General features: G+C 46.8%; 1 protein-coding gene across 1 annotated transcript in view; it reads right to left on the bottom strand.

Annotated features, from left to right (window-relative positions):
- Positions 1–26,477, bottom strand: part of Mtor (mechanistic target of rapamycin kinase) — a 101,319-nt gene that overhangs the window by 4,211 nt on the left and 70,631 nt on the right. The window contains exons 35-54 of the mRNA XM_050153143.1: positions 25,956–26,081; positions 25,754–25,885; positions 20,884–20,999; positions 19,788–19,905; positions 17,820–18,068; positions 17,108–17,208; positions 16,556–16,652; positions 16,167–16,265; positions 15,837–15,959; positions 15,569–15,751; positions 14,548–14,682; positions 14,189–14,363; positions 11,105–11,240; positions 9,572–9,719; positions 8,108–8,230; positions 6,709–6,791; positions 4,414–4,486; positions 3,964–4,038; positions 3,584–3,719; positions 2,872–2,937 (exon numbers count right to left, since the gene is read on the bottom strand). Of these exons, the coding sequence (XP_050009100.1) occupies positions 2,872–2,937; positions 3,584–3,719; positions 3,964–4,038; positions 4,414–4,486; positions 6,709–6,791; positions 8,108–8,230; positions 9,572–9,719; positions 11,105–11,240; positions 14,189–14,363; positions 14,548–14,682; positions 15,569–15,751; positions 15,837–15,959; positions 16,167–16,265; positions 16,556–16,652; positions 17,108–17,208; positions 17,820–18,068; positions 19,788–19,905; positions 20,884–20,999; positions 25,754–25,885; positions 25,956–26,081 (2,494 nt within the window). The remainder of the gene's footprint in view (positions 1–2,871; positions 2,938–3,583; positions 3,720–3,963; positions 4,039–4,413; positions 4,487–6,708; positions 6,792–8,107; positions 8,231–9,571; positions 9,720–11,104; positions 11,241–14,188; positions 14,364–14,547; positions 14,683–15,568; positions 15,752–15,836; positions 15,960–16,166; positions 16,266–16,555; positions 16,653–17,107; positions 17,209–17,819; positions 18,069–19,787; positions 19,906–20,883; positions 21,000–25,753; positions 25,886–25,955; positions 26,082–26,477) is intronic.

Genomic DNA, 26,477 nt, shown 5'->3' on the forward strand with positions numbered 1-26,477 from the left:
TTTTTTTTTTTTTTTTTTTTTTTTTTTTTTTTTTTTTTTTTTTTTGGTTTCTCTGTAGCTTTGGAGGCTGTCCTGGAACTAGCTCTTGTAGACCAGGCTGGCCTCGAACTCACAGAGATCCGCCCGCCTCTGCATGCTGGGATTAAAGGCGTGCTCAGCCCTCTAATTTCTTTTGAGAGGTCTCAGATATCAGAGGCTGCCCTTAAACTCCTCATGTAGGTAAAGAGGTCCTCATGCCTCTACCTCCCAGGTGCTGGGATTACAGCCATGTGCCACAGCACGTCGCTGTTACTCTTATGTTTCTTTTAATTTATTTCATTTAAAATTATATGTATGTATGTGTGTATGGGCATGTCCACATGTATGTGTGGTGTGGGTGCCTGAGACCAGAGGAATTGAATCTTCCTGGAGCTGGAATTACAGACAGCTGTGATCCACCTAATAGCATGCTGGGAAACAAACTCAGGTCCTCTGGAAAAGCAGTATGTGCTCCTAACTGCTGAGCCATCTCTCCAGCCCTGCTATTTTATACAGAAAAGAATAGAGTTAAGCATGCCTTATTGATAGCAGCATTTTCTCAGGTGGGCTCTGCTTGCTAGAGGCAAGCACTCTCATTTAAGAGAGGCTTCCTGACTCAGCTTTAGCTATAAAACCTTGCAGCTCTTTTAAGAGGCCCTGCCACAAAACACTTAAATGGTATCGATGAAAAGCTGACCGCATGCTTTTTTAGTTTTCAGCCATAGCAGGAAAAAAGCTGCATCGTTTTAAAATGCTGGCTTTCTGGGATGTCCTGCCAGTGTAAACTCTGACTCTTTCAGGCAGGAGGTCTGGCTACAGAGCATTTGAGTGTGGTTTGTAAGCAGACTGCTGCAGCTTGATTGCTGGCAGGGACCTTGAAACGCCATAGAGTTGTGGCAATAAACATGGCTACAGCTGGTACCTCCACCATGAGGCTGGAGTCTCAGAAAGCTAAGAAATGGGCTGTATCCAGCCGCCAAAGCCCCAGCTTTAACCTTAGCCATATCGTTTAGCAAATAAAGATTCATGTAGTCAGAAAAAGAAAGAGATACGTAAAGAGAGAGTCAAAGACAAAGAAAACCTCTAAATGGTTCACAGTGTTTTAAAAATATATGCAGGCTAAAGGTCAAAGTCCTTGTAAAAAAGAGAGTAGTTGGGTGTGGTGGCATACACCTTTAATCTCAACACTTGGGAGACAGAGGCAGGCAGACCTCTGTGAGTTCAAGGTTTGGTGGCACAACCTTTTAATCCCAGCACTTTGGAGGCAGAGGCAGTCAGATCTCTGTGGGTTCAAGGACAGCCTGGTCTACAGAGTGAATTCCAGGATAGCCAAAGACACACAGAAAAACCCTGTCTTAAAAAGGAAAAAATTAAAAATAAAAGAAATAGAGGTTAAAATAAAGCTACGAAAAGATGATTTACACAGAGAGTATGAATACTGTATGTTATTATATTCTCTTTGAATTGTTTGAATGCTGAGGAAGGAGCAACAGCTGCTAAAATATATTTGCTTATAAATGCTGTTGATTTAATTCAAGATAAGTATTTTGTAAATGCCTTGACTTCAAAATTGAAGTCAAAAGATATGGTACTTTGGAGAAGTTTTGCTTTTATTTCCAAAGAAAATGAGAGGCTATGGATTCATTCTGAATTAAGAAAAATCAGGTTTAATGAAGGAAGACCACCTGAGAAATCTCTGGTAGGAACAGATGGCCCAGATGTTTGAGTTCTACATCCTGAACAAATTCAAGATGCTGCCTGAGACGATCAAGCCTCACAGGATACTTACTCCAGTCAGGACTTGATCATAATTCTAAATTTTCTTTAGGTTCTCATAAGATTATTAGCACCCCCAACCAGCAGGAAGTAGCCTGGAAAACTATACCCATATTCCCAAAAAATGGACTATGGATATTTTCCTTTGTTTAGAATGTTGGTTACAAGTTGTTATAGATAATGGTCAGGAGAAAAGCTAAACTAAGGATATTAGATTCAAAGTTCTTTTTTCTTTCTTTCTTTCTTTCTTTCTTTCTTTCTTTCTTTCTTTCTTTCATTTTAACAAAAAGAGGGGTAAGTGCTGTGGGACAATGGTCTGTATCCTGTGTATTATATTTTAAATAAATGCTGATTGGCCAGTAGCCAGGCAGGAAGTATAGGCAGGACAACTAGACAGGAAGTAGAGGCGGGTCAATGAGAACAGGAGAATTCTGGGAAGAGGGAAACACTTTCCAGAGTCCTACCTATCCCAGCAACAGAAGAAGTAAAATGTGACTGCCTCATTGAATAAGGTACTGAGCCACATGGCTAGCACAGACAAGAATAACGGCTAATATAAGTTGTAAGAGTTAATAAACCTAAGTTCTTGTAGAGGATTTCTTTCTTTCTTTTCTTTCTTTCTTTTTTTTTTTCCCCCAAGACAGGGTTTCTCTGTAGCTTTGGAGCCTGTCCTGTCCTGGAACTAGCTCTTGTAGACCAGGCGGCCTTGAACTCACAGAGATCCACCTGCCTCTGCCTCCCAAGTGCTGGGATTAAAGGCGTTGTGCCACCATAGCACAGCTAACAAGCCTAAGCTAACGGGCCATTCAGTTTATAGTTAATGTAGACCTCTGCGTGATTTCTTTGGGACTTAATTACTGTGGTTACTGGGCAGGACAGAAAACCTCTGTCAACAGAGTACATGTTACAGTTCCTATGTGATCAACCTCCATAGGTCAGTCTCTCCTACCTTTTACATGGGTTCTGGGAATTGAACTCAGGTCCCCAGGCTGACCTCAAACTTGCTGTGAGGGTAAGATGACCAAATGCTCTGGAGATGAGGAATGGGGTCTGCCAACTTCCCTGGGACGTACCCACCTACTGACTGGCCTGCAGAGTAGGAGTCTGTCCTTGTTCGAGACCGCTTATTGCCTTTACTATTTGCTAGGAAAAGAAATTAAGTGTTAGGAAGTACTTCAGACTGTGACTTGAAAGAAACTTGGTTAAAAAGGTATTTCCTTATGATCATAAAAACGTAATTTTTTTCAAAAGCTGTCATGCTGAATAGTGAACAAGATCTATCACTCAAAACCAAGGGCGAGAGCTGGGATCTGAGGCCTAGAAGCTGTCCACTGCAGACCTGACTTAGACAAGGTGAGTGCTGGCTTACTCCCAGAGCACCAGAAGCCTCACATCACAACTGTGTTTCCTACTGAATCCCAGCTTCCCACGCTACAGACCAAACAAATGAAACCCATGAAGGTGCAGTTTATCCAGAAAAAAAAAATCTTCATTTAAATAGCTAAGGCAAGAGTGGGAGTGTTGTGTAGCTCATAAAATACCTGAGATTCCTCTCGAGCCCTAGGAGTGTTCTACAGCTCATAAAAATACTGAGATTCCTCTCGAGCCCCAGAGCTGCTCTGTAATGCTTTTGGAACATATACATATACACAAATATATATATAAATACACACACACACATACATATATACATGCATGCATACCTACCTACCTACATACATACTTATTTCACATAGCCCAGGCTGGTCTAGAACTTATAAAGAATTCCTCCCACATATTTGAAACTCACTGTCCATCAGCCTCCAGTTCAGCAAAGGGTCATAGACGAAGGCTTCCAGTACAGCCATGACACTGTCCTTGTGTTCCCGAAGCACTTCCATCACCGTGTGGCATGTGGTTCTGTAGTTGCCATCCAGACCTGTAACCTGTAAGAGTGACAGAGCCACAGAGCCAGGAGTTACCAACTGTGGCTCACTGGTGCCTTGTGACCAAGGCAAGGGAGGGCCTGTGTCACCCTGACATGGGCACAGACCTGGGCCAGGACATACACAACATGCAATGCCGACCTCCAAAGGTCATCTACACGGTAACGGGGACCTGCTACAGAAATCATGTCTGTCCTCAGAGAAGGCTCCATTTCAAATCAGTGTGTACCCAGGATCTACTCACCTCCATAGCATTGGTCAACATTCTTGTTAGTCTAAATGGAATCTTTTCTGGAAATTTCTCTCTGGTCATAGCAACCTATATGGTCATTAAAGAAAAAGCCAAATTCATGGTTAGGTTCTGACCTCTAGCTAAGGTCAAAGGAAGATGGGCGGCTTCTCTCATTGCGTGCACTGACTGACATCACAGCAAGGAAACAAAAGTTCGCTGTTGAATTCAGCAAGAGGGCATTTATCTCAGGGGTTTGAAAGACGACTACGAAAACAAAAACAGGGAAGAGAAAAAGGACCCTGGCCAGCACATAGTTGGGAGGATGGAGATCCTTCTTCTTTGAGAGGATGTGGGGAGAGTCCTTGCCCAAGGGGCTGAGAGGCTAAGAGGAGGGGGAAGGGAAGGCCTTTGGAGCTGGAGCTGCCTGAACCGTCAGGAGGGTTAGCTGTGTGCAGCAGTCACCTCAAAACAGTCCCCGAAGTCGATGTGCAGGATCTTCCCGCTCAGCCGGTCCAGCATCAGGTTGGACGGGTGTCTGACAAGCGAGAGTGGAGGGGAGTGTATCAATCAGTGAGACAGCCCCAGGCCAGGGGCTGGCAAAGTCCCACTCTCAGGTGACCACAGTCCCCACCCGCCTGTGTGTAAGCTGTTTTGGGGTCACAAAGGCAGAGGAGTGTGCTTGCAGCAGAGGCCGCACAGCCCATTTTATTATCTGCACTCGCATTTCCTTTCTTGGAATCTTGGGTCCCCAGGAAATTTCTGTCAAGAGTGGTATAGCTCAGTTATTCCCACCAAGCAGCTACCACAGGGGCTTGTCTGTATAAGTCTAAGTCCTTCTTAGTCTGTCAGTCTTTCTTCAAAGGCATTCTGCCAGGGTTTCAAAAATTTCAAAGTATTGATTTCTTTCTTTTTTTTTTTTTTTTTTTTGTTTCTTCCAGAGACAGAGTTTCTCTGTAGTTTTAGAGCCAGTCCTGGAATTTGCTCTAGCCTCAAACTCACAGAGATCCGTCTGCCTCTGCCTCCTGAGTCCTGTGATTAAAGGCGTGTACCACCACTGCCAACCACCAAACCACTGGTTTCTAGAGCTCTGTATTTTGTTTTACAGAGTGTGTGTGTGTCGGCATTGGACTACTGATTTCTAGAGCTCTGTATTTTGTTTTACAGAGTGTGTGTGTGTGTGTGTCGGCATCAGACTACTGGTTTCTAGAGCTCTCTAGTTTGTTTTACAGTACTCACACATGGCTCTTGTTTGGCATTTAGAGGATAGAGGACAATTCACAGCTGGTTCTCTCCAGAGAGAGAATTCAGGTTATCAGTTCCTGTGGTGTAAGGACTTTTAACTTCTGAGCTAGCTTTTAACTTCTGTCCTTTTTTAAAGACAGAGTCTTACTGTATAGTCCTGGCTATCCTAAAACTCAGAGATCTGCCTGGCTCTGTTTCTGCCTCTTGAGTGCTGGAGTCAAGGGTTTGTCCACTATGCCTTGATTGGCCTTGTCTTTTTTTTTTTTTTTTTTAAGATTTATTTATTATGTATACAGGGTCTGCCTGCATGCCAGAAGAGGGCACCAGATCTCATTATGGATGGTCGTGAGTTACCATGTGGCTGCTGGGAATTGAACTCAGGCCCTCTGGAAGAACAGCCAGTGTTCTTAACTGCTGAGTCATCTCTATAGCCCGACTGGGTGGTGTGGGATAATGGTCTGTATTCTGCCAATTATATTTTAAATAAATGCTGACTGGCCAGTAGCCAGGCAGGAAGTATAGGTGGGACAACCAGACAGGAAGTAGAGGTGGGTCAATGAGAACAGGAAAATTCTGGGAAGAAGGAAGTTTCTTTGGGAGTCCTGTCCAAGCCACAGAAGAAGCAAGATGTGACTGCCTCACCGAATAAGGTACAGAGCCACATGGCTAACATAGACAAAAAATAATGGTTTAATATAAGTTATAAGAGTAAGAAGCCTGAGCTAATGGGCCAATCAGTTTATAACTAATGTACAACTCTCTGTGATTTCTCTGGGACTTAATGATTGCGGGAACCAGGCAGGACAGAAAACTCAGACAACAGCTGGGCTTGTCTTTTAAAGATGAGATCTCATTTTGCTGCCCAGGCTCATCTCAAATCTTAGGCTCAGGCAACATTCCTATCTCAGCTCCCAGGTGCTGGGACTAGAGGTGTATGTCTTAGAGCCTGGCTCTTAACTTAGCTTTCATTTTGGAGGTAGGGGGCACAAAACAATTTTTACTCAGGTAATTGCATGAGACACAATTCCAAAAGAAAAGCAGTATACACCAAATGATCAGTTTTGTTTGCTTTCTTGTTGGTTAGTATCTAAACATTCCCAGTTTTCTTTTTCCTTTTCAGATGATACCGCAGATTAAACTCTGGCTTTGCATTAGCTACACAAGTGCTCTTCTACTGAGTCTATCCCAGGCCTGAAGTATCTCTTTGGTTATGACACTTAGAAGTGTATTCTGTATAAGATAAGGTTCTACTTTGGTTGGTTTCAATTATAGATGGAGAATGATCTGTCTTCAGTACAGTGGTGACTAAAGAGTCTGTTACAACAATGAATCACTTTGGGGACCCCTCCCTGCTGCAGGCACAGTCACCCTACATCTCAATAAAGCCATGCTTGCTTGCCCTTTAAAAAATAAAATAGTCATTTTCAATGGTCACAAATTTCACTAGAAGACAAAATGAAACCATTCAGAACAACTGGAGAAAGAAACTCAAAGGCACAAATTAGATTCACTCACCTGTCTCCCAGGCCTAAAATGTATCCAACCATTGACATGACGGCTAAGGAGCGGGTATAGTTGGTTCTTCGGTCAAACCACACCTATAATACAAGAGCACCCATGAATCAGCGTTCTACGAATCAGTAGCTTCAACATAGTTAAGCAGTCCAGGACAGCTGTCCTTAGCTTCTACCGTAATAGTTAGGATGGATAACAGAACAAAGATCCCATTCATGATTATAAACTATGCCTTAGTATAAACTTTATCAGAAGTGTGCTGTGACAATGTAAGTGAAAATGTTCTCTCCTCGAGACTGTGAAGGTAAACATCTTTCCAAGTTGTTTGCCATACTTAATATCATTCCAAAAAATGTTAACAGCGCTGTTTCTGATCCACACATGGGTCCTCAAACCTCTGTGGTAGAAAACAGAGATAGCCAATGTGAAGAGATGTGTGTTCCTAAGACAGGCAGAGAGCAACGAGATAGTCCTGGAATGGATTCCATGGGGAGATCAGATCAGTGTATGAGCAAAGCACAGCCTCTAGACGGTGGGAAGGCGGATGTTTACCCAGTGACAGCAGCAGACCACTAAAGACTTTTAAAAGCTGTATTTATTGGCTGGGCAGCGGTGGCTCACACTTTTAATCCCAGCACTTGGGAGGCAGAGGCAGGCAGATCTCTGTGAGTTCGAGGCCAGCCTGGTGTACAGAGCTAGTTCCAGGTCAGGCTCCAAAGCTACAGAGAAACCCTGTCTCAAAAAACCAAACAAACAAACAAACAAAAACCCTGTATTTATTTATTTGTGTATGTGTGTCTGGGAGGAAAGGGCAGATGACAGCTTGTATGAGTTAGTTTTCTCCTTCCACCATGTGGGTTCCAGGGACTGAACTCAGCTTGTTAGAGGGTGAATTAACCTGCCAAGCTATCCCTCGGGCCCATTTTTATTTTATTTTTTAAGATTTATTTATTTATATGTGTTTGAGTGTTTTGCCTGCATGTATGTATGTGTACCACATATATGCCTGATGCCTGAGATGGCCAGAAGGATGTTGGATCCCTGTGACTGGAGTTACAGATGGTTGTGAGCTGCCATGTGAGTTCTGGGAACTTAACTGAAGTCCTCTGCAAGAGTAGTTAGTGCTCTTAACCACTGAACACTTTCTCTAGTCCTCTCCACCCCAATACAGGGTCTAATATATAGCTCAGATTCTTAAAACTCTCTATGTAGCAAAGGATGGACTTAAATTCATGGTGATCCTCCTGCCTCAGTCTCCTAAATGCTGTGGTTACAGGCAGGTTTCAGAAAGCTTTTCATGAAAATTCCTCATCTAACCACAACAAAAATGACCACACCTCCTGTAATACGTGGGTATCTGTGGTGGCAGTAAGGCAGCCTGCAGAGCCCCAGGACATACCTCTGAGCTGGGGCTTTTCAGCCACAGTAGCTTGGCCAGGTCGTCCCCGGCTGTGTTGTTGACAGCGTGCTCAAACACCTCCACCTTCTGCATCAGAGTCAGGTGATCATAGTCGGGAGCCATCTGAATCAGGACATAACCAGTCAGTGAAATGAGCCACAATAGGCAACTCACATTTAGAAGAACAGGGGGAGACAAGCGGAGTGGGGCTGATTTCACCAGCAATGGCAACAGAGAAAGGAAATAACAAGGGAAAGGGAAAAACAATATGGTTGCTATTTTTTTTTTTTTTTTTAATTTGGTAACACAAGGCTTTATTTTGTAGCCCTGGCTGTTCTGGGATTTGCTATGTAGATCAGGATGGCCTTGAACTCATGGCTAACTACTTGCCTCTGCCTTCCCAGTATTAGGATTAAAATTATGCATCATTATGCCCAACACTTTTTTTTTTTATTTTATTTTTTTTTATTTGAGGCAGGGTTTCTCTGTGTAGCCCTGGCTGTCTTAGAACTCACTCTGTATGTCAGGCTGGCCTCGAGTTCATAGAGCTCCTCCTGCCTCTGCCTTCCAAGTGCTGAGATTAAAGTGTGTGCCACCACCACCAGGCAACATTTTTAATTGAATTTTTTTTTAAATTGTCTTATTGTTTTGTGTGCATGTGGAGGTCAGAGGAAATTTCTGGGAGTTGGTTCTCCCCTTCACTGTGGATTCTGGAGATCAGGCCTGTACAGCAGGGGCCTTTGCCCTGAATCTTCTTGGTGGCCCTCCTTTGTTTCTCAGCAGTTATTTGCGTTATGAGTTACTTCATTAAGCTTTTTCCATAGTGATTTCCATGGACAGCTTTCTCAGTGGTACCCCACTGTTGGTACACTGTGAAAAGGTATTGCTGTTGGGCGGTGGTGGTGCACACCTTTAATCCCAGAACTTGTGAGACAGGCAGGTGGATCTCAAGTGAGTCTGTGGCCAGCCTGGTCTACAAAGCAAGTTCCAGGATAGACTGGAAGACAGAGAAACCCTGTTTTGAAAAAAAAACCAAAAAAACAAAACAAAACAAAAAAAAAACAAGAAAAGACCCCCCTTGCAACAACAAACAAATAAACAAACAAAATGTACTCCCGTGACTGGTGTAACAAAAAGCTGAGCGGTCAACAGCTGAGCAGGAGGGATGTCAGGGCAGAGAGCGAGCTCGACAGGGAAGAAGCAGCATGAGCAGCATGGAGAGATGAGGTAATGGCTACATGGCAAAAATGCAGATCAAAATAATTTAGGAACTTAAGTTACAGAAGCTAGTAGGACAAGCCTAAGCTTAGGTTAAGGTTTCATAATTAACAGTAAGTCTCCATGTCATTATTTGTGAGCTGGTGGCCCCAAGAAATATCTGACTACGCTTCACCAGACAGGTGTGGGTGCCCTGGAGTGTGGGTGTCCGTGAGGTCATGGGTGTTGGCATGGGGTGGCACGCACCCGCAGCATGATGCGATGCTCAATGTTCAGGAGGATCTTCTTCTTCTCCCTGTAGTCCCGGATGAGGGCGTGCAGGGTGTCGCAGTGGGGGACCCAGCCAATGAGGCCCGAGTTGGTAGACAGAGGGATGACTGCATATCTCTGGATGCTGTGGCCACAGGGGAGGAAGGGGATTGCACAGTGAACAAAAGCACACCTTGGATCAGCTTAGGACAAACAATGCCTTTGGTGAGCTCCCTGCTGCAAGGTGTGGGCTGAGGGGCCCTCTGAGAGGAAGGCACCCCAGAAATGCCATGGAAGCCGGAGTGGTCCTCAACTTGCTTCACAGACTCGGCTCTGCGGAGGAAGCTCTGAAAGGCTACATTGAGAGCTAAAGTAATTTAGAGGAACAGCCACAGGCTAAGAGACAGAGCCGCAGCAGGGAGTTTCATTGGCCTGGGTCTGGGGGAAACATCAAATTTGTAGACCCCTGAGTCTAATCTTCGAGGCATTACCTTCTGAGTTCTTTGAGCTCACTAAAGGTGTTAATTACACAATTGAACAAAACATCTGGAGAAGCTTCTTTGCTGGGCACCTTAGTGTTCCTTGTCAGACACTTAAACATCTGTTTTGTTTTGCTTTGAGGGTTTCTCAGCCAGGTGGTGGTGCACGCCTTTAATCACAGCACTCAGGAGGCAGAGGTAGGTGGATCTCTGTGAGTTTGTGATGGAGGAGGGTCACCTGTCTATGTGTTACTTTCATTGGTTAATAAAGAAACTGCCTTGGCCCTTTGATAGGACAGAAAATTAGGTAGGCAGAGTAAACAGAACAGGATGCTGGGTAGAAGGCAATGAGGCAGACGCCATAGCTCTCCTCTCCAAGATGGACGTAGGTTAAGAATCTTCCTGGTAAGCCACCATCTCGTGGTGCTACACACATTGTTAGAAATGGGTTAGTCAAGATGTGAGAGTTAGCCAGTAAGAGGCTGAAACGAATGGGCCAGGCAGTGTTTAAAAGAAAACAATTTGTGTGTTGTTATTTCCGGGGCTAAGCTAGCTGTGCGGGGAGCTAGGCGGGAATGCAGCCTGCTGCTCCACTTACAAGCTCGAGGTCAGCCTGGTCTACCAGAGCGCTAGTTCCAAGACAGGCTCCAAAGCTACAGAGAAAAACAAACAAACAAACAAAAGAGTGGGTTTCTCTAAGTAGCCCTGGCTGGTCTGGAACCTGTTAAGAGCAGGCATGCAGCAATCCTGCCCCTGCCTCTGTTTCTTGAGTTCTGGGATTATAGGTGTGTGCCACCATACTGAGGTATTTTTGTTTCACAACAGGGGGTCATATATAGTTCAGGTTGGCCTCAAGCTCTCTCTAGGCTAGCTTTGAATTCTTGATCCTTGTGTCTCTACCTCCCAAGCTCTAGGACTACAGGCATGTGCCACTGGACCTGACTCAGGCACTTAATTTTACTAAGTTTGTGAAGATACCTGATTCCAGAGACAGCAGAGGAGGGAATGTGAAGAACTCTGAGAGCTCAGCCTCTCACAGCGCTCTGAATACCTGAGATTCTTCCGAAGAGAAGTTGGGTCATTGGCCAGGAGCGTGTTCACCAGGCCAAAGAGCTGCATCACTCGCTCATCCTGCCGCAGATCTTCGTGGCCTTTCAGGAGAAAAACAAACTCGTGCCCATTGCTGCCTGCAAGAAACAGGGGAGCAACTGAAGCAGGCCAGAGCTGCTCACGTCACTCCCAAGACCACCAGCTTATTCCTAAGGTCCCCGGAACTCTCTCCCTTCCTAGTTACACTGTCCCCACAGACAAGCGCATACACATCCCTGAACTGAGGGAAGAACAGCTCTGCTTTCAGTGGTCCCCAACAACCAACGCTGCTTAGTTAAAACCTATTTTATGAGGACTGGGAACGACGTGTTGAGACCCTAGAGGTTCCCTGTTCCCCTCTGTCCTTTCCTGACTCCTACAGGCCGCATCACCTGGGCTCCAGTGGAATATGCCCAATGGGAGAACCAGCAGGGGGCCAGGAACCGTGAAGAGGGACAGGTCAGGGGATCTGCCCCATAACTGGCTGGGCAAGTAAGTCTGGGGTGGGGGGTGGGGAAGGAGCAGCTTCACTGCTAAGTAGCGTTGGAGCCTGTCCTGGCACTAGCTCTGTAGACCAGGCTGGCTTTGAACTCACAGAGATCAGCCTGCCTCTTGTGAGTGCTGGGATTAAAGGTTTGCACCTTTAAAAAGGTAAGAGTTCGCCAGGCGGTGGTGGCGCACGCCTTTAATCCCAGCACTCGGGAGGCTGAGGCAGGCGGATCTCTGAGTTTGAGACCAGCCTGGTCTACAGAGCTAGTGCCAGGACAGGCTCCAAAGCCACAGAGAAACCCTGTCTCGAAAAACCAAAAAGAAAAAAAGAAAAGAAGGTAAGAGTTCCTTCTTAAGCTTCTCTCTCTCTCTTTTTTAAAGAGACAGGGCCTCATGGAGTCCATTCTGACCTTGAATTTGTAATGATCCTCCCAGTCTTTGCCTCCCGAGTACTGGTTTATGTGTGCCACCAAGCCTGGTTTATATTGTCCCATAGTTCCAACTCAGAGTGCTTGTGCATGAAAGGCAAGCAGCTACCAACTGAACAATATTCATAGCATCTCCATTAAATACTAAAGGCCATCACTGGTGGGACCATGATTGATTGACGGGGGTGAATATTCACTGCGCTCAAGAAGCAAGCATTATTTTTTAAAGGTTTGTTGTTTTTACACATATGTATGAATCTTGGTGTGGGTATGAGCATATGTGTCCAGGTGCTCATGGAAGCCAAGAGTTTCGGATCCCTATGAACGTGAGTCACAGAGAGTTGAGAGCTGCTGGGAACAGAACTTGTGTACCCTGTAGGAACAGTACAGGGTCTTAGCTTTCGAGCCATCAATATAGCCCAGAAACAAGCATTATTAAGGGTGAGAAAGGTGGTGGTGCATGCTTTTAATCTCAGTACTTGGGAGGCAGAGGCAAGTGGATCTTAGTGCTCTGTGAGTTCAAGGCCAGCCTGGTCTACAAAGTGAGTTCCAGGACAGCCAGAACTCTGACCTTATCTCAAAAAACAAAACAAAGAGTGAGAAAGTAAACCAGGCATAGTGATGAACACCTTTAATCCCAGCACTCTGGAGGCAGAGGTAAAGCCGATCTCTGAGAGTTTGAGGCCAGCCTGATCTATATCATGAGCTTCAGGACAGATGGGGCTACATAGTGAGACCCTATCTCAAAAAATCTCCCATGAACAAATAAATATATAAATAAACAAATGTGAGGAAGGATGTGAGCGCAGTCTGGCTGAGACATCTGTCACCACACTGATCCCTGGTCCCAGGGTTGGTTTGGATCATCTAGCTGGCTAGGCAGGTGTCCCTTTCCTCTATTACGGTCCGTCTCAAAGCCATTCACTCTGTCCAGGAGGAGCAGCTGAACTCCCTGCTAGGCCCTCCACAAGCTCTCAGGAGTGAGAAAGCTGGACTGGACAGCCGGCTCCTCAGCCGAGAGTGCTTGCTGTGCATGGAGAGGTGGCTCAGTGGGTAAGAGCACTAGCTGTTCTTCCAGAGGACCCAGGTTCAGTTCCCAGCACCCATCATGGCAGCTCACAACCATCTGTAAAGAGGTCTGGCGCCTTCTTCTGGCCTTCAGGCATACACACAGACAGAATATTGTATACATAATAAATACATAAATATTAAAAAGACACTATTCACATACACATACAATCAGAAACATAGCAGTGGTGGCGCACGCCTTTAATCCTAGTACTTGGGAGGCAGAGGCAGGTGGATCTCTGTGAGTTCAAGGCTAGCCTGGTCTACAAATAGTTCCAGGACAGGTTCCAAAGCTACAAAGAAACCCTGTCTCGAAAAAACAAAAAACAAAACAAAACAAAACAAAAACAAAAAACAAAACAAAAAAACAATCAGAAACACACACACACACACACACATACACACGCGCACACATACACACACACACACACACTGTGAGGAAGCCAGGCCTGGAGGTATAAGCCTGCAATACAAGTACTTGGAAGGCAAAGGAGGAGTGCCTCAAATTTGTGGCCAACCTGAGCTACATACACAGTGAGTACAGGGCAGCCAGGAATACAGAATGAGGCCCGGTTCCAACACCCTCTTGCTTCCCTAAAAGGGCAAGAGACCTCACAGAGCTTGAACAGCTCTTGGGCCTCCCTTAAGTGGTCCAGGCTGGCAGCACTGTTCCTAAAACAACCTCAGAGGCAGCTTCATGGTAACACTGTCTACTGTGAGAAAGCCAAGTTCAGCCTGCTCATTTTGGACAAGGACGGTAAACCAGGAACATCCAAGAGCACAAAAGCTGTCTTTGTAACAGCTTGTCATGGTCCATGTTTACCTCAGATGCCTTTCTTGGCACCATCGGTTTCCCGTAGCTTCCCACCGCAACCGAATGATCAGACAAGGGCAGCGGTCTGCTGCTCACTCAACAAGTGCAGCGCTGGGCAAAGGAGGAGACTCACTGTCTTCCCTCTCCCTTCTGACAGATGGGGCTGCCTCCGGGAAAGCAGCAGGCAATCATTTCAAAAGAAAGGCAGGAACTGAGGCAGGACAGAGGAGGTGGACTTGGTCCTTACCCATCAGGGTCAACTTCCGGGGCCTCTGCTTGGACGTGATGACTTGCAGAGATGGGGCTATGGACTGAATGCGGATGATTGGCTGGTTGGGGTCATAGGTTCCTGGCACAGCCAATTCAAGGTCCCGGCACATCAGAAGTTTGGGGGAAACATACTGCAGCTCCAGGGATGTGAGCTGTGAACAGTTAGGAAAGGATTTAGACTTCCGCCTCTCAAGGGGAACTGAAAAGGAACTTAAGCACTTTTCTTTCATTAAACGGCAGTAAGCGGTTGCTTGTCCTAAAGTCTTCAGCATGAGCGAAGGCTGACGCACAGGATCAGCTCAGGAGCACACAAGGCACTTTGCCTCAAGAGCCTACCTGGGGTAACTGCTTGGAGATCCGCCTGAACACGTGATAATAGAGGTCCCAGGCTTGGGTGAGGTCCTTGACGTTCCCTGATTTCATGTATTTCCTGCACCATTCTTGTGCCTCCATTAAATCGCGACCATACGCCTGAGAAGCAAGCAGGGAAAAGTTTCAAGTTACCAAAGTAGCTCAATCCCCAGGCAGACCACACAGATGCCAAGGGTGCCCAAGGGGGTATAAAGCTACCAAGAGGGAATAGCTGAGCAGAAGGGGCTGAGCAGCCCCAACCTTGGAGCTCCCAGGGCATGAATGAGGGTGACCTAACCACAATGGGGGATTTGGGGAGAATAAGATGGCCTCTAGAGGAATTTCTGTTAAAATTTCAGCAGCTGAGGGAGTGGCTGGGTGGGGCAGTACTTGCCCATTATGTGTGAGGTCCTGAGTTTGATCCTACCCCTCAGCATGTCAAGAAAATGAAAATAATTGAAGGGGCTAGAGAGATGGCTCAGCGATTAAGCACACTGGCTATTCTTCCAGGTCTTGAGGTCACTTTCCAGCACCCACATGGAGGGTCACAACATCTGTAACTGTACTCCCATGGAACTGATACCCTCTTCTGGTGTACACAGATGCAGACAAAACACTCAAATACATAAATAAATAAATCTTAAAAAAAAAAAGGCCAATACTTTTTTTTTTTTTAAATAGAAGGATTGGCCAGGTAGTGGTGGCGCACACCTTTATCCCCGCACAGGCAGAGGCAGGCGGATCTCTGTGAGTCCAAGGCCTGGTCTACAAAGTAAGTTTCAGGACAACCAGGGCTATTATGCAGAGAAAGAAAAAAAGAAAAGAAAAGAAGGAAGGAAAGATTGTTGTAATGACTATATTTCTAATGTTTTGCTTTGCTTTGTTTTTCTGAGCATGAGTTCTAGGTCTAGGCTGGCCTTGAATTGCAATTCTCCTGCCCAGAGCACTGGGGCGACAGTTCCCTAACAGTCTGGTGAGGCCATGTCCTGCCACTCTCAGCCCGTACCTGGTTAAAGGATGTTTCCTTCAGAGTCTGGGGGCCCCGCTCCATCATAGCATGCAGGGGCTCCAGCACCTCAAACATGCCTTTCACGTTCCTCTCCCCAAAGTATAAGCGCGATGCCTCTTCCAGGCCTTCATGCCACATCTCGTGCCAGAGGATGGCGACTCGAATTAGCTCTTCGCTCACCTGGATCAAGGGGAGAAGGGAGGAAGGCACAGGTGAGCTACGATTGGGAACATGCGACTTGGAGACAGTAGAGAGACTCACTCACCATCATGGCTTGCTGGACCAGGGTGTTACTGTGCTCACACATGTTCTTCAGGATCTTGTTGGCCGCATTGTGGCGAGCTGTTGTGGTAGACTTGGAAGCCACCGTGAGGGGGTAGATGAGGGCCTGAAGCAAACAGAGGAACACTTGCAAAGGGACTGGGATACGGAACTGATGTGCTTTAAGGAGGATGGCAAAGGAGTGCTGAGGACAGCATTAGCCTGTGGACGTTAGGAAAGGGGCCACTGCACTGGGAGAGGAGGGCCCTGCTTGCTGTCGACTCCGCCAGCACTGTGTGGGGCACTGGCTCTCAGTCCCGGGGCTGGCACGTACCTGGGGGTGGTAGCGACCAATGTCTGTAAGAAGCTGGTGAATGAGCCGGCCCACCAAGGGTCTGGGTGTGTCGATCCTTGCAATGAGCTGGGGTATAACCTGGCGTGCAGGAAACATGATGCACAGCACGTGAGGCAAGGAAAGAAGACTGATGTCTGAGACAAGGTCTCATGTGGCCTAGGCTTGTCACGATCCCTCTGCCTCCATCTCCCCTGTGCTGGGATTTCAGGCATATGCTTTGACTTAGCAGGTCTTCGGGAGAATCTGTAGTCTGGAGCTTGAGACCAAGCTTACGACACAGGCTGCCTTGCTACTGGGACCACTGGTGATTTCAAGAGGACACAAATGGGACGGACTGTGACCCATGCCCACTGACACCGGGTTCTCACCTGCAACCAAGTGTCAATCTGTATGGCCTTCACCCCTTCCACCAAGGCTTCATTGACATCTGGCCAATGACCATAATCAAACCACAAGGTGAGGACTCTGGGGAGACAGGAAAGAGTCACAGGAACTAAGTTTCCTAGCTTGTCTGCTTTCACCTTGAAGGCTATGATGGGAACAGGGCCTGGGAGGGACCTTTAAGGATTCATCCCAAGGTTTTGTCCCAGGTCTGTCAGGGTTACTGAGGTACAAACTCAGTCGCAGAGATGAGGGGGCAGGGTCTGTGCACGTAGAAGGAGGAGCCTGGAGGATGGGCACCAAAAGGCTGGTGAGTCTGACAGTCCCCAGGATGAATGGGAGGCAGCCTCTCCCATCTCACTCCATCTTCACAGCTCCCAGCCTCACAAGTGAGGTCTGGTTGGCTGTTATGTCACAGGGGACAAGAGAAGAAAGGCCCATATGCTAACTGTACTGTACTGACCAGAGGTGGAGTACAAAGACACCTCTATGTCCTGCCACTGGTAAGGCCTTCAGAAGAATCCTCCCTTCCTCCATACCTGAGTGTATCCTGCAGGTTGTTGCCTCTCGACAAGGAGATAGAACGGAAGAAGCCCTGGACGGCAGGGACAGTGTACAGCAAGAGGGTTTTGGACAAATCCTGTTGGGATATAAGTGCGTCACTGACTCTCCTGTCTCAGCTCTCTTCTGTGAAGCAGGCACAGCTGCACACTGATGGTGCCTGCTCAGAGGGCGGTTAGGAGTGTGAGGAAACTCATGCCTGGGGCTAACAGCATACAGAATGCATTCCACAGTGGCAACTGCTTTCCAAATCATAGTGCGGCTTCCTGACAGGGCCGTAGGAGTGGAGCAGAGGCTCTGAACACGCTGTTCTCTGCACTTGTTGGCTTCTCTGTACTCTGGACTGACAGGCCCAAGGGAGGGAGACAGGGGAAGTGTAGGGCAGAGGACAGATCCCCAAGGCTCTGTCCTCAGAGTGGCTCTGCAGCTGTGGCAGCCACCCACACACAGGACAGTGCATTAAGGGGGATGAGCTCATCTCTGTGGGAAGCAAGGAGCCTTTCTTCAGCTCTGACAGCAGACCCCCAAAACACAGGCACTAAGACACAGCCTCTGGCACACAGTAAGGCCAGCCCGTCTGTGTGTCCAGCCCCATCCTGCCTCAGAGAAAGCCTCAGGCTTCCCTGAACTTCACAGCTATCTCCAATAGCTGCTAGCTGCGCTCTGGCTGGCTCTGAATGAGGAGCTCACCTCGGTGACCTTCTTCTGCAGAGGGGAGGGAGTGGGGCTGTTTTCAGTACTCTCAGCCTCGCTCTCGCTGTTGCTGCCCTCTGTGCTGGTGGCAGCAGCGGCTGAGGCAGCTGTGGTGGCAGCAGTGGTGGCATTGGTGATGTTGGCCCCGCTGGCATGACGCAGCTTCTTCTTCTCATCACGGGCTTGGTTCTGATGTTTATAGTGCAGCACTGCTTCAAAGTTCATCACTGCCCATGCATGCCAAGCCTAGGTTCACAGGGCAAGAGTCAAGGGCAGACACAGGCTTGCTCTGACCTAGTGCAAGGCTCAGAGAAGTGTGAGGCTTGACATTCTAAGTCCACCCTGAGAACGGGGCCTTGAGATCAGCAGGATGAGACTGAGTCTACAGACACACAGGAAGGGGGCATTACTGCAACCAATGTGACTCATTCACCTCCTGGGCACTAACAGAACTAGGTTTTATGGAGAGCATTGTGGGGGGTCACAGCAAGAGGAGCAGTGTAGACTCCTTGCCTCAAGGCCTACAGCCTCTGCAAGGCAGATGGGGTCAGAAGAAGTGGCAATGGGACACCAGTGATTTGAAGCACTCCATAAAGAAAGAGGCTTGTTAAGCCTTAAATAGAAGCTGAAGAAGGGCAAGGGAGGGGGGTCAGAGAGACAAGAGAGATGATGGCAGTGGGTCTTCCTGGCAGGGGAAAAAAGACAGGTACCTGGAGAGCATGTGCAAAGAACCCAAGGAAATACATGTGCCTGCAGCTTGGGGCTCACAAGGCAGGGTGGAGACAGTTGGCCAAAAGGCAGAGAGGATAAGGCAGTGGATGTGATGGGCCAAGGGGTCCACTTCATCTGACAAAGTGGGGCTTCCTGAGCTTTATTTTTTCAGATTTATTTTTTAATTTTACTTTATGTTAATGGATGTTTTGCCTGCATATATGTATATGCACCACATGCATGCCTGGTACCTGTAGAAGTCAGAAGAAGACACCAGATGCCCTGGAACTGGGGTTCAGGTGGTTTGTGAGCTCTGATTAATAAGGGTCCCACTAAACAAAATGGCATTTGGTTATTTTTCTAGCTTTGGACATGCAGCTGTCTGGAAAGGGGAATCATTATTCCTACCATGGACTGGTGTGTGTGTGTGTGTGTGTGTGCATACGCATGTGTATGTTGCTGGGGATGGAATCCACTGCTTTGTACATGCTTGGCAAACGCTCTATCACTGAGCTATCACCCAGCCAAAGTGCAGTTTTCCAGTCAGCATGAAGCGCCTACAGAGGATAAATACTTTTTATTGTAAATATATCTATGGTCTTCAGATCAATTTTGATCCCAGAGGGAATAATTTAGAAGTCACTGGCAAATATGGAGATTTTGGAAAGAAACTGATGATATTGCTAAACCAAGCAGCTATCACCCAGAAAAGATACCCAAAAAAGAGAATGTGCTCCCCTAAAGACACGGGCACCAGCAGGAATACCCCCTGTACTAGCTAGCCACTTCTTTCATACATTTTCTAGCTGTTTGTCTTTTAGAAAGGTTTCTGGTAATATAATAGAATGTTATCTAGATATTTCCAATAAAAACAAGTCTAAATTCCCAGTAGAGGAATAGTCAGGGATGGAAGACACAAAGCAGCTAGTGTACAGATAACACAAGGGAAGACAGAGTTTCAGAGAACAACACCCAGATGTTCTAGAATAACAGGCAAGGGAGAGACTGTCAGACAGCTGTGGCCCCAGTGCCACTCGAAACAAGGGCATCACTGGAAGTGGTTCTCAACTCAAAGTCTCAACTGGCGCCTCTGCTGCCCTGGGATTCATAAAGGAAAGCACAGGCTCCTTGGGCCTCTGTCAGACTTCAGGCATTCCAGGGGCCTGGCTGTGACCATGAGAACATGGGAGAACACAAACAGGGCTCCTCGTGTGGAGAACCGAGGGCTTGGAGACAGTGCCGGCCCTTCCTCACCTTGTACCAGCTGCGGTCATGCTCCGTGGCGGCACTGTAGTACTGCAGCACCTTGGGGATGGTGCTCTCATTGATGCCCTGAAGGTTCAGCTGCCACTCCCCAAGTTTCAGGAAACACCTGAAAACAGAGAAGCAAGACCCTATGTTGTTCCCTCCCATCAAAGGCCCGGAAGGAGAGGAGCAGATGCTAGGGTGCCCTAAAGACTTCTGATGTTTACTCTTGCTTTCAAGAGGCAACTGATGGATGTTCAAGCCCGTGAAAGGAAGAGAAGGGGAGGTCTATAGAAATCTTGGAGGTGTCTTTTCTTCAGATCTGTGCATTCCAATGGCAGCATAAACCAGATCCCAGGTACAGGTGTTCCTGCAGGACTCTATAAGCAAGCTTTGTCCAGGACAGTTGTTCACTACTTTTTTCTCATTGATATTTTTCCCCCTCCTTCTCTTCCCCTCCATTGCAGATGGCGATGGTACTAATGCGAGCACCTGCTGATTGCTACTCAAATCTAGGAACTGCTCTCTGTCCTTGATACTGGGCTCCTGCACCTCACATCACCCTAGGAGACAGGTGTTCTTACTGCTCCTTTATACAGGCACAGAGAGACTAACTTACCTGGAGTCAGGGCTATCTACACTTTGAATCAGTTATATAGGTGCCATTTTAAAACAAGAAGCCTGGGCCAGTGAGATGGCTCAGTGGGTAAAGACCTCTGCCACCACCCTGATGACCTGAGTTCAATCCCTGGAACTCCTATGGTGGAGGAGAGAGCTGATTTCTGTCAGATGTCTGCTGATCTCCACATGCATTCTGTGACTTGAGAGTACACACACACACACACACACACACACACACAAATACGTAAAATTAAAAAATGTGTTTAGAAATAGGGTACTGAACCCCACAGCTGGACAGCGGCTGGAGGTTAGCACATAAGTGCTCTTGCTGCTAGAGCCCTGGGAATTAAGGGGCAGAGACTGCAGCAGACAAGCTGACGGCTGCCTGGGATCCTCTTCAGAAAACTGAGGGATGTCAGCAACAAGCTACTCCAGGTGCCACGAGTGTGCTCTGTAGAAGCGCTGGACGGCAGGCGGGGCTCACCTGGCCATGAGCTTGTGCAGCTCCTGCTTGTGCTGCTGGTCCTCAGTGGCAATGGCATGCTGGGCCTGCTGCTGCATGGTCTGGACAAAATGCTGCATGTGCTGGAAAGCATCGATCTGTGCAGGACAAAGGCAGAGAGCCACTTGGCATGTTGCCCAACTGTCAGGGGACCTAAACCAGCACTTTCCAAAAAGGGTACCCTGAGATACAAGGGTGAGGACCCCACTGGACAGAGAGCTGGGTTATTCCAGAATGTTCATAATTTACTCACATGTTAGCTTTCCCTGCCAACTCTAATTATCCTTTAACAAGTCCTGGGAAACCCACATGTCTGACCAACACAGGTAACAATTCAGATGAAGCAATCCGAAACAAGAGCATGTTTCACTAACAAAGTACTGCCCCACGGGAAATCAGGATGATGGGAACAGTTTCTAGCTAGTAAATCTTGGCACGGATGTAAAACACTACGACATTTGGAGTCTTCGCCACCGCAGATCAGCTACAAGCCCAAACCACATGAAAACAGAGAAGACCCTCATGCACCCAAGTGGAGGAGGGAAGTCATCATCTAGACAGGCTACTAAGTGGGCAGTGGCGTGGGAGAGTCTTTACAGCATCCTCCAGCCATCAGGTCTGGGATCTGACAGGAGGCAAGCAGTGGGCATCTGAGGAACAGACAGCTACGCTGAGCAGGAGCAGTGCAGGCCAGCCTGCTGCATCCAGACACGCCAGCATCTTGACACATGGGGCCATAGGATTTTGTTTGGGTTTTGTTTGGTGGTGCCGGGCAAGCGCTGCTGCCATGGAGCTGTAGCCCCAGCGAGCGCTTCTAGGACAGGTGGACTGTGCAAACATGTAAAGTATACATTAAAAAGTGATGTAGCCTAAACCCACTAACAAGGAGAACAGCGTGAGGATGCTGCCAAGGTTGTACATGCTTCTCTACAGAGGGAAGGGGACCCAACACTTCAAGAAGCTTTAGTGGGCGGTGGCGGCACACACCTTTAGTCCCAGCACATGGGAGGCAGAGGCAGATGGATCTCTAAGTCTGAGGCCAACAAACAAACCAAAGCATTAGGTCTTCTTATAGTAAGTCATGTAAAATTCTGATCTTTCCTATAACAGAAACAGGCTACCATGTAAAAATGGTCTGGATGGAAAGCAAAACTCTCTGGCTAGGGGTAAGACTAAACCTACATACTTTTAAATGTAAGAAATCAGTTAGTACTAAAAAACCAGATTTTTTGGGGGGGGGGGTTAAGACAGGGTTTTGCTGTAGTTTTAGAGCCTGTCCTGGAACTAGCTCTTGTAGACCTGGCTGGCCTTGACCTCACAGAGATCTGCCTGCCTCTGCCTCCTCCCAACTGCTGGGATTAAAGGCTTGCTAAAGGCTTGTGCTACCACCTCCCGGCCCGTTTTTTTTTTTTTTTTTTGGTTTGAGGAAGGGTTTATCTGTACAGTCCTGGCACTCACTCTGTAGACTAGGTTGGCCTCAAGCCCACAGAGATCCACCTGCCTCTGCCTCCCACTTGCTGGGATTAATGGAATGTGCCACTGTGCCTTGCCTGAAATAGTGTTTTAAAGTCATGCATGGTGGCATACACTTCAAATCATTTGGCAGACTGAGTCAGGAGGAGGTAAAGTTTGAAAAAATCAAAAACCAAACAAAGAATACTGGGGACAGAGCCTACACCCAATAAGTGCCCCATGAGCACAGCTGGTGGGTGTGGGTTCAGACTGAAGGATGCCCCATGAGCACAGCCTGGTGGGTGTGGGTTCAGACTGAAGGATGCTGTTCCTTTACGCGATCCTCAGTGCCCAGGGACCAGAGAAGGAGGTAAGGGAACACGATGTGCGGTAAGTAGGTAGACCACAGCAGGGCTGGGAAATTCTGCTCCAACAGAACTATGGTGCTGGGGGCCGGGAAGCTGGCTCAGTGGTTAAGAGCACTAGTTGCTCTTGCAGAGGACCTGGGTTTAGGTACCAGTACCTAAATGATAGCTCACAATCACTTGTAATTCCAGTTCCAGGGGATCTAGAATTGTCTTCTGACCTCTGCAGGCAATAGGCATACATGTGGTGCACAAACATGCAGGCAAAACACTTATACATATAAATAAATAAAAATTGTGATGCTGACAATTGGCCTCACACAGGCCAAACATATGTTCTGTTCTCCAGTTATACCCTTAGTCCATTTTTCTTTTTTTTCTTGAGACAGGGTTTCTATGCATAGCTCTGGATGTTCTGAAATTCACTATGTAACTAGGCTGGCCTTGAACTCAGAGAGCTGTCTGCCTCTGCCTCCTGAATGCTAAGATTAAGGGCGAGTGTCCTCAAGAGCTCGCCCAGGCTCACTCAGTGCCCTCAAGAGTTCGCCCAGCAGGAACTACACCAGGCGTTTTGGTGCCAGGTGTTCAGAGCCCTTATGCTCTGTGACGTCACTAGCTCTCATCATTCTTCAAATAGGTTTCTAAATCTTGAACCTCATCTGATACAGAAATGAATACTTAACATTGGTATGGACTTTGGTTTATTGATACAAATATTTATTTATTTATTTATTTATTTATTTATTTATTATGTATACAATATTCTTTCTACATGTATGCCTGCAGACCAGAAGAGGGCACCAGACCTCATTACAGATGGTTGTGAGCCACCATGTGGTTGCCGGGAATTGAACTCAGGACTTTTGGAAGAGCAGGCAATGCTCTTAACCGCTAAGCCATCTCTTCAGCCCCCTATTGATACAAATTTAAGGTCAATTTTATTATATGTCTATTTCTATTCTTGTTTAAGGTATTATGTTTATATAGCTCAAATAAAAATATAATGTATAATTAAAATTATGGGTTAACAGATAGTCATCTATAATAATCAAGCTTGTAGCCATGTTAGTTAGGTTTTCTAGATATACAGAGATATATCTCAGAGGAACAGGTATTCTTCAAACCTTTCAAAGACCTACAGAATACGGCATTTAAAATGTTTTAAGAACTTAAGAGTTTTCTGGACAGTGAGATATGTCTGCTGCTGGCAGCACCAATTATTTCAAGAGGAAGATGGGCATTGAAGAGGCTCCTCATGGAGTTTGCTAGCCATTTGAGCAAGAGACTGCTCTTGCCTGGACTGTTTGACGGTATGCTACATAAACTAGACATGCAGGACCCACAGAAAAGATGACTGCTGAACTTGCCTAAAGAAGGTGAGACAGTCCTCCAGGGATCCTTCTTCATGAAAAAGTCTGTCAGACATTCTTTAGGACACAGAAGAAAGTGATTGACAAACTGCCAATATAGGCGAGACAGTCTTTCAAATTTCCTTCTTTATGGAAAAGCCTGCCAGACACTAAGGGCCTGTGGGCTGAAGATGGATGCCTTAATGTTATAAAACTTTGGGTGACTGTCCAGGCAGTGAGATGTTTCTGTCAATTTTAGACCTTTGGAAGTTGCTTACAATGCCCTTCCAGTTTACTTAGGTAATATTATATCCTTCTGGGGTCTTTAATGGAGTTTAAGACAGATAGTTATAGTTTTCCTTAGTTATGATAAAAGATAAATTAGATATAAAACTTTAGACTCACAACAATAAAACATGATAGAATTTTTTTTAATTTTGCCAGATACTAATAGACTAAATATTATAACTGTAATTCTTGCTTGATACCTGCTTTGTTATATGTAATGTTACCATGTTAAAGTTAAAACCTTTCTTTTTATTTAGATAGAAAAGGGGAGATGATGTGGGATTTCCCTCTGTATGTTGGGAATATATTTTATTGCCATTGGTTCATAAAGAAGCTACTTTGGCCTATGACAGGGCAGAATAGAGCTAGGTGGGAAAACGAAACTGAATGCAGGGAGAAAGAAGGTGGAGTCAGGCAGATGCCAAGTAGCTGTTGAAGGAGAAAGATGCCAGAACCTTATCGGTAAGCCACAGCCTCATGGTGATACAAAGATGAATAGAAATGGGTTAATTTAAGATAATAGCTAGCTAGAAAGGCGCCTACGTTGTTGGCCAAACAGTGTTGTAAGTAATAAAACTTCTGTGTGATTATTTGGCAGTTGAGAAATGAATGAGCAGTCTCTGCTTAACACTCACCAGAATCTGTGCGACTCAGAAAGTCTATGCTGTGGATAATCTGGGCAGTAGCAGAGGGCAAGGCCCAGTTAAAGTGCAGGTACTTTGCTACTGACTTCATTCTGGGTAGCACTCAAAGTCATCCGAGTCAACCACCTTAGGGTCTCTCAGTGGGGAGAGAAGGCTGAGTTTTCTTCCTTAGGGAGCACTCCAAGACCACAGAGGGGAGAGAAGGCTGAGTTCTCTCCCTTAAGGAGCACTACAAGACTGCAGTGGGGAAAGAAGGCTGAGTTCTCTCCTGTAGGGAGGGATGACAGGGGCCCAAGCCTGGTCTTGCCTCCGAGGCCTATATTTTGTAAATCGCCACCATCATCCAGAGATTGTTTCAAAACAAAACCCAAGAGCTTGTCTGTTTCCCAAGGACTTGTCTGCAAACAAGGAGGAATTCTAGGCTGGCATCAGGGAGATCTTCCCTCCCTGCTGTGGTATCTCTCCTGGCATGCTGACACACTGGAGCCCAAACCAATGACAAGAAAGGAGACCAGAAGTCTGAGAGAGAAACCCAGCTGGTCTTTAAAAATGCTAGTCCGTGACCGCACAAACACAGGACTTGGTGCCAACGTCAGCCTTCTCTTGTAGGGCAACTCTTTTCAGATCCCAACCACTGCAACTGCGACTACAGGCATCATTGACCAAAGGTACAGATGTCTCTCTCTGACTGGGACTCACGCTGTAGGTAGGGCAAGGACACTGACTCCTCCTGGCGAGGTGGGTAGGAACATACCTTGCGAGCACTCTTCCACATGTTTTTCATGTAGGCGTAGGTCACTTGAGGGTGAACTGTTGGCAGAGGATGGTCAAGTTGCCGAGACGGATCAACTCCCAAGAGCAACACTAAGGTTTTATGAGCAAGAGCCTTAAAAACAAGAGGGCAAGTTACAAATAGAACTGGGCAGGGCACCACCCCTGGGGTGGGGGTTACTCACCAGTCTGCCGCTCTTGCCACACAGGCTTGCGTACTTGAGCCAGGTTCTCATGTCCTCATGAGGGTTGACCACAAGGGACCGCACCATGAGGATTTTCTGCCAGTCTTCCACAATACGCTGGCAGCCCTGGAATGTTCAGAAACGGGGGTTAGACCTGTCTCTGCTCCACCTGAACCCCATAGCAGCAGCCACGCCTGCTCCCTGCGAATGCATTGCTTGCCTCCCAGGGACTTGTCAACAAGCAGAGGAGCAGTGGGGCGTGGTGCCTGGAGCTGTGTCCTGGCTGTGATTACTGTGACTTTGGAAAAATTCTTTAACCTTTCTGACCACCCTGTGGACTGGAATGAAGACAGTATTAACTGCACAGGACTGTGGTAAAGGGTAAATTAAATTAAATTTCTTTGTGGGTTGTAAATATTTTTTTTCCATTTGTATGTACACAGGCATGCACAAACCACATCATGCATGTGGAGGTCAGAGGACAGTTTGGAAACCATTATCTATCCACAATGTGGATTCTGG

This window comes from Alexandromys fortis, unplaced genomic scaffold (assembly GCF_014885135.2).
Source record: "Alexandromys fortis isolate MF-2015 unplaced genomic scaffold, M_Fortis_MF-2015_v1.1 scaffold_88, whole genome shotgun sequence".
Classification (NCBI taxonomy): domain Eukaryota; kingdom Metazoa; phylum Chordata; class Mammalia; order Rodentia; family Cricetidae; genus Alexandromys; species Alexandromys fortis.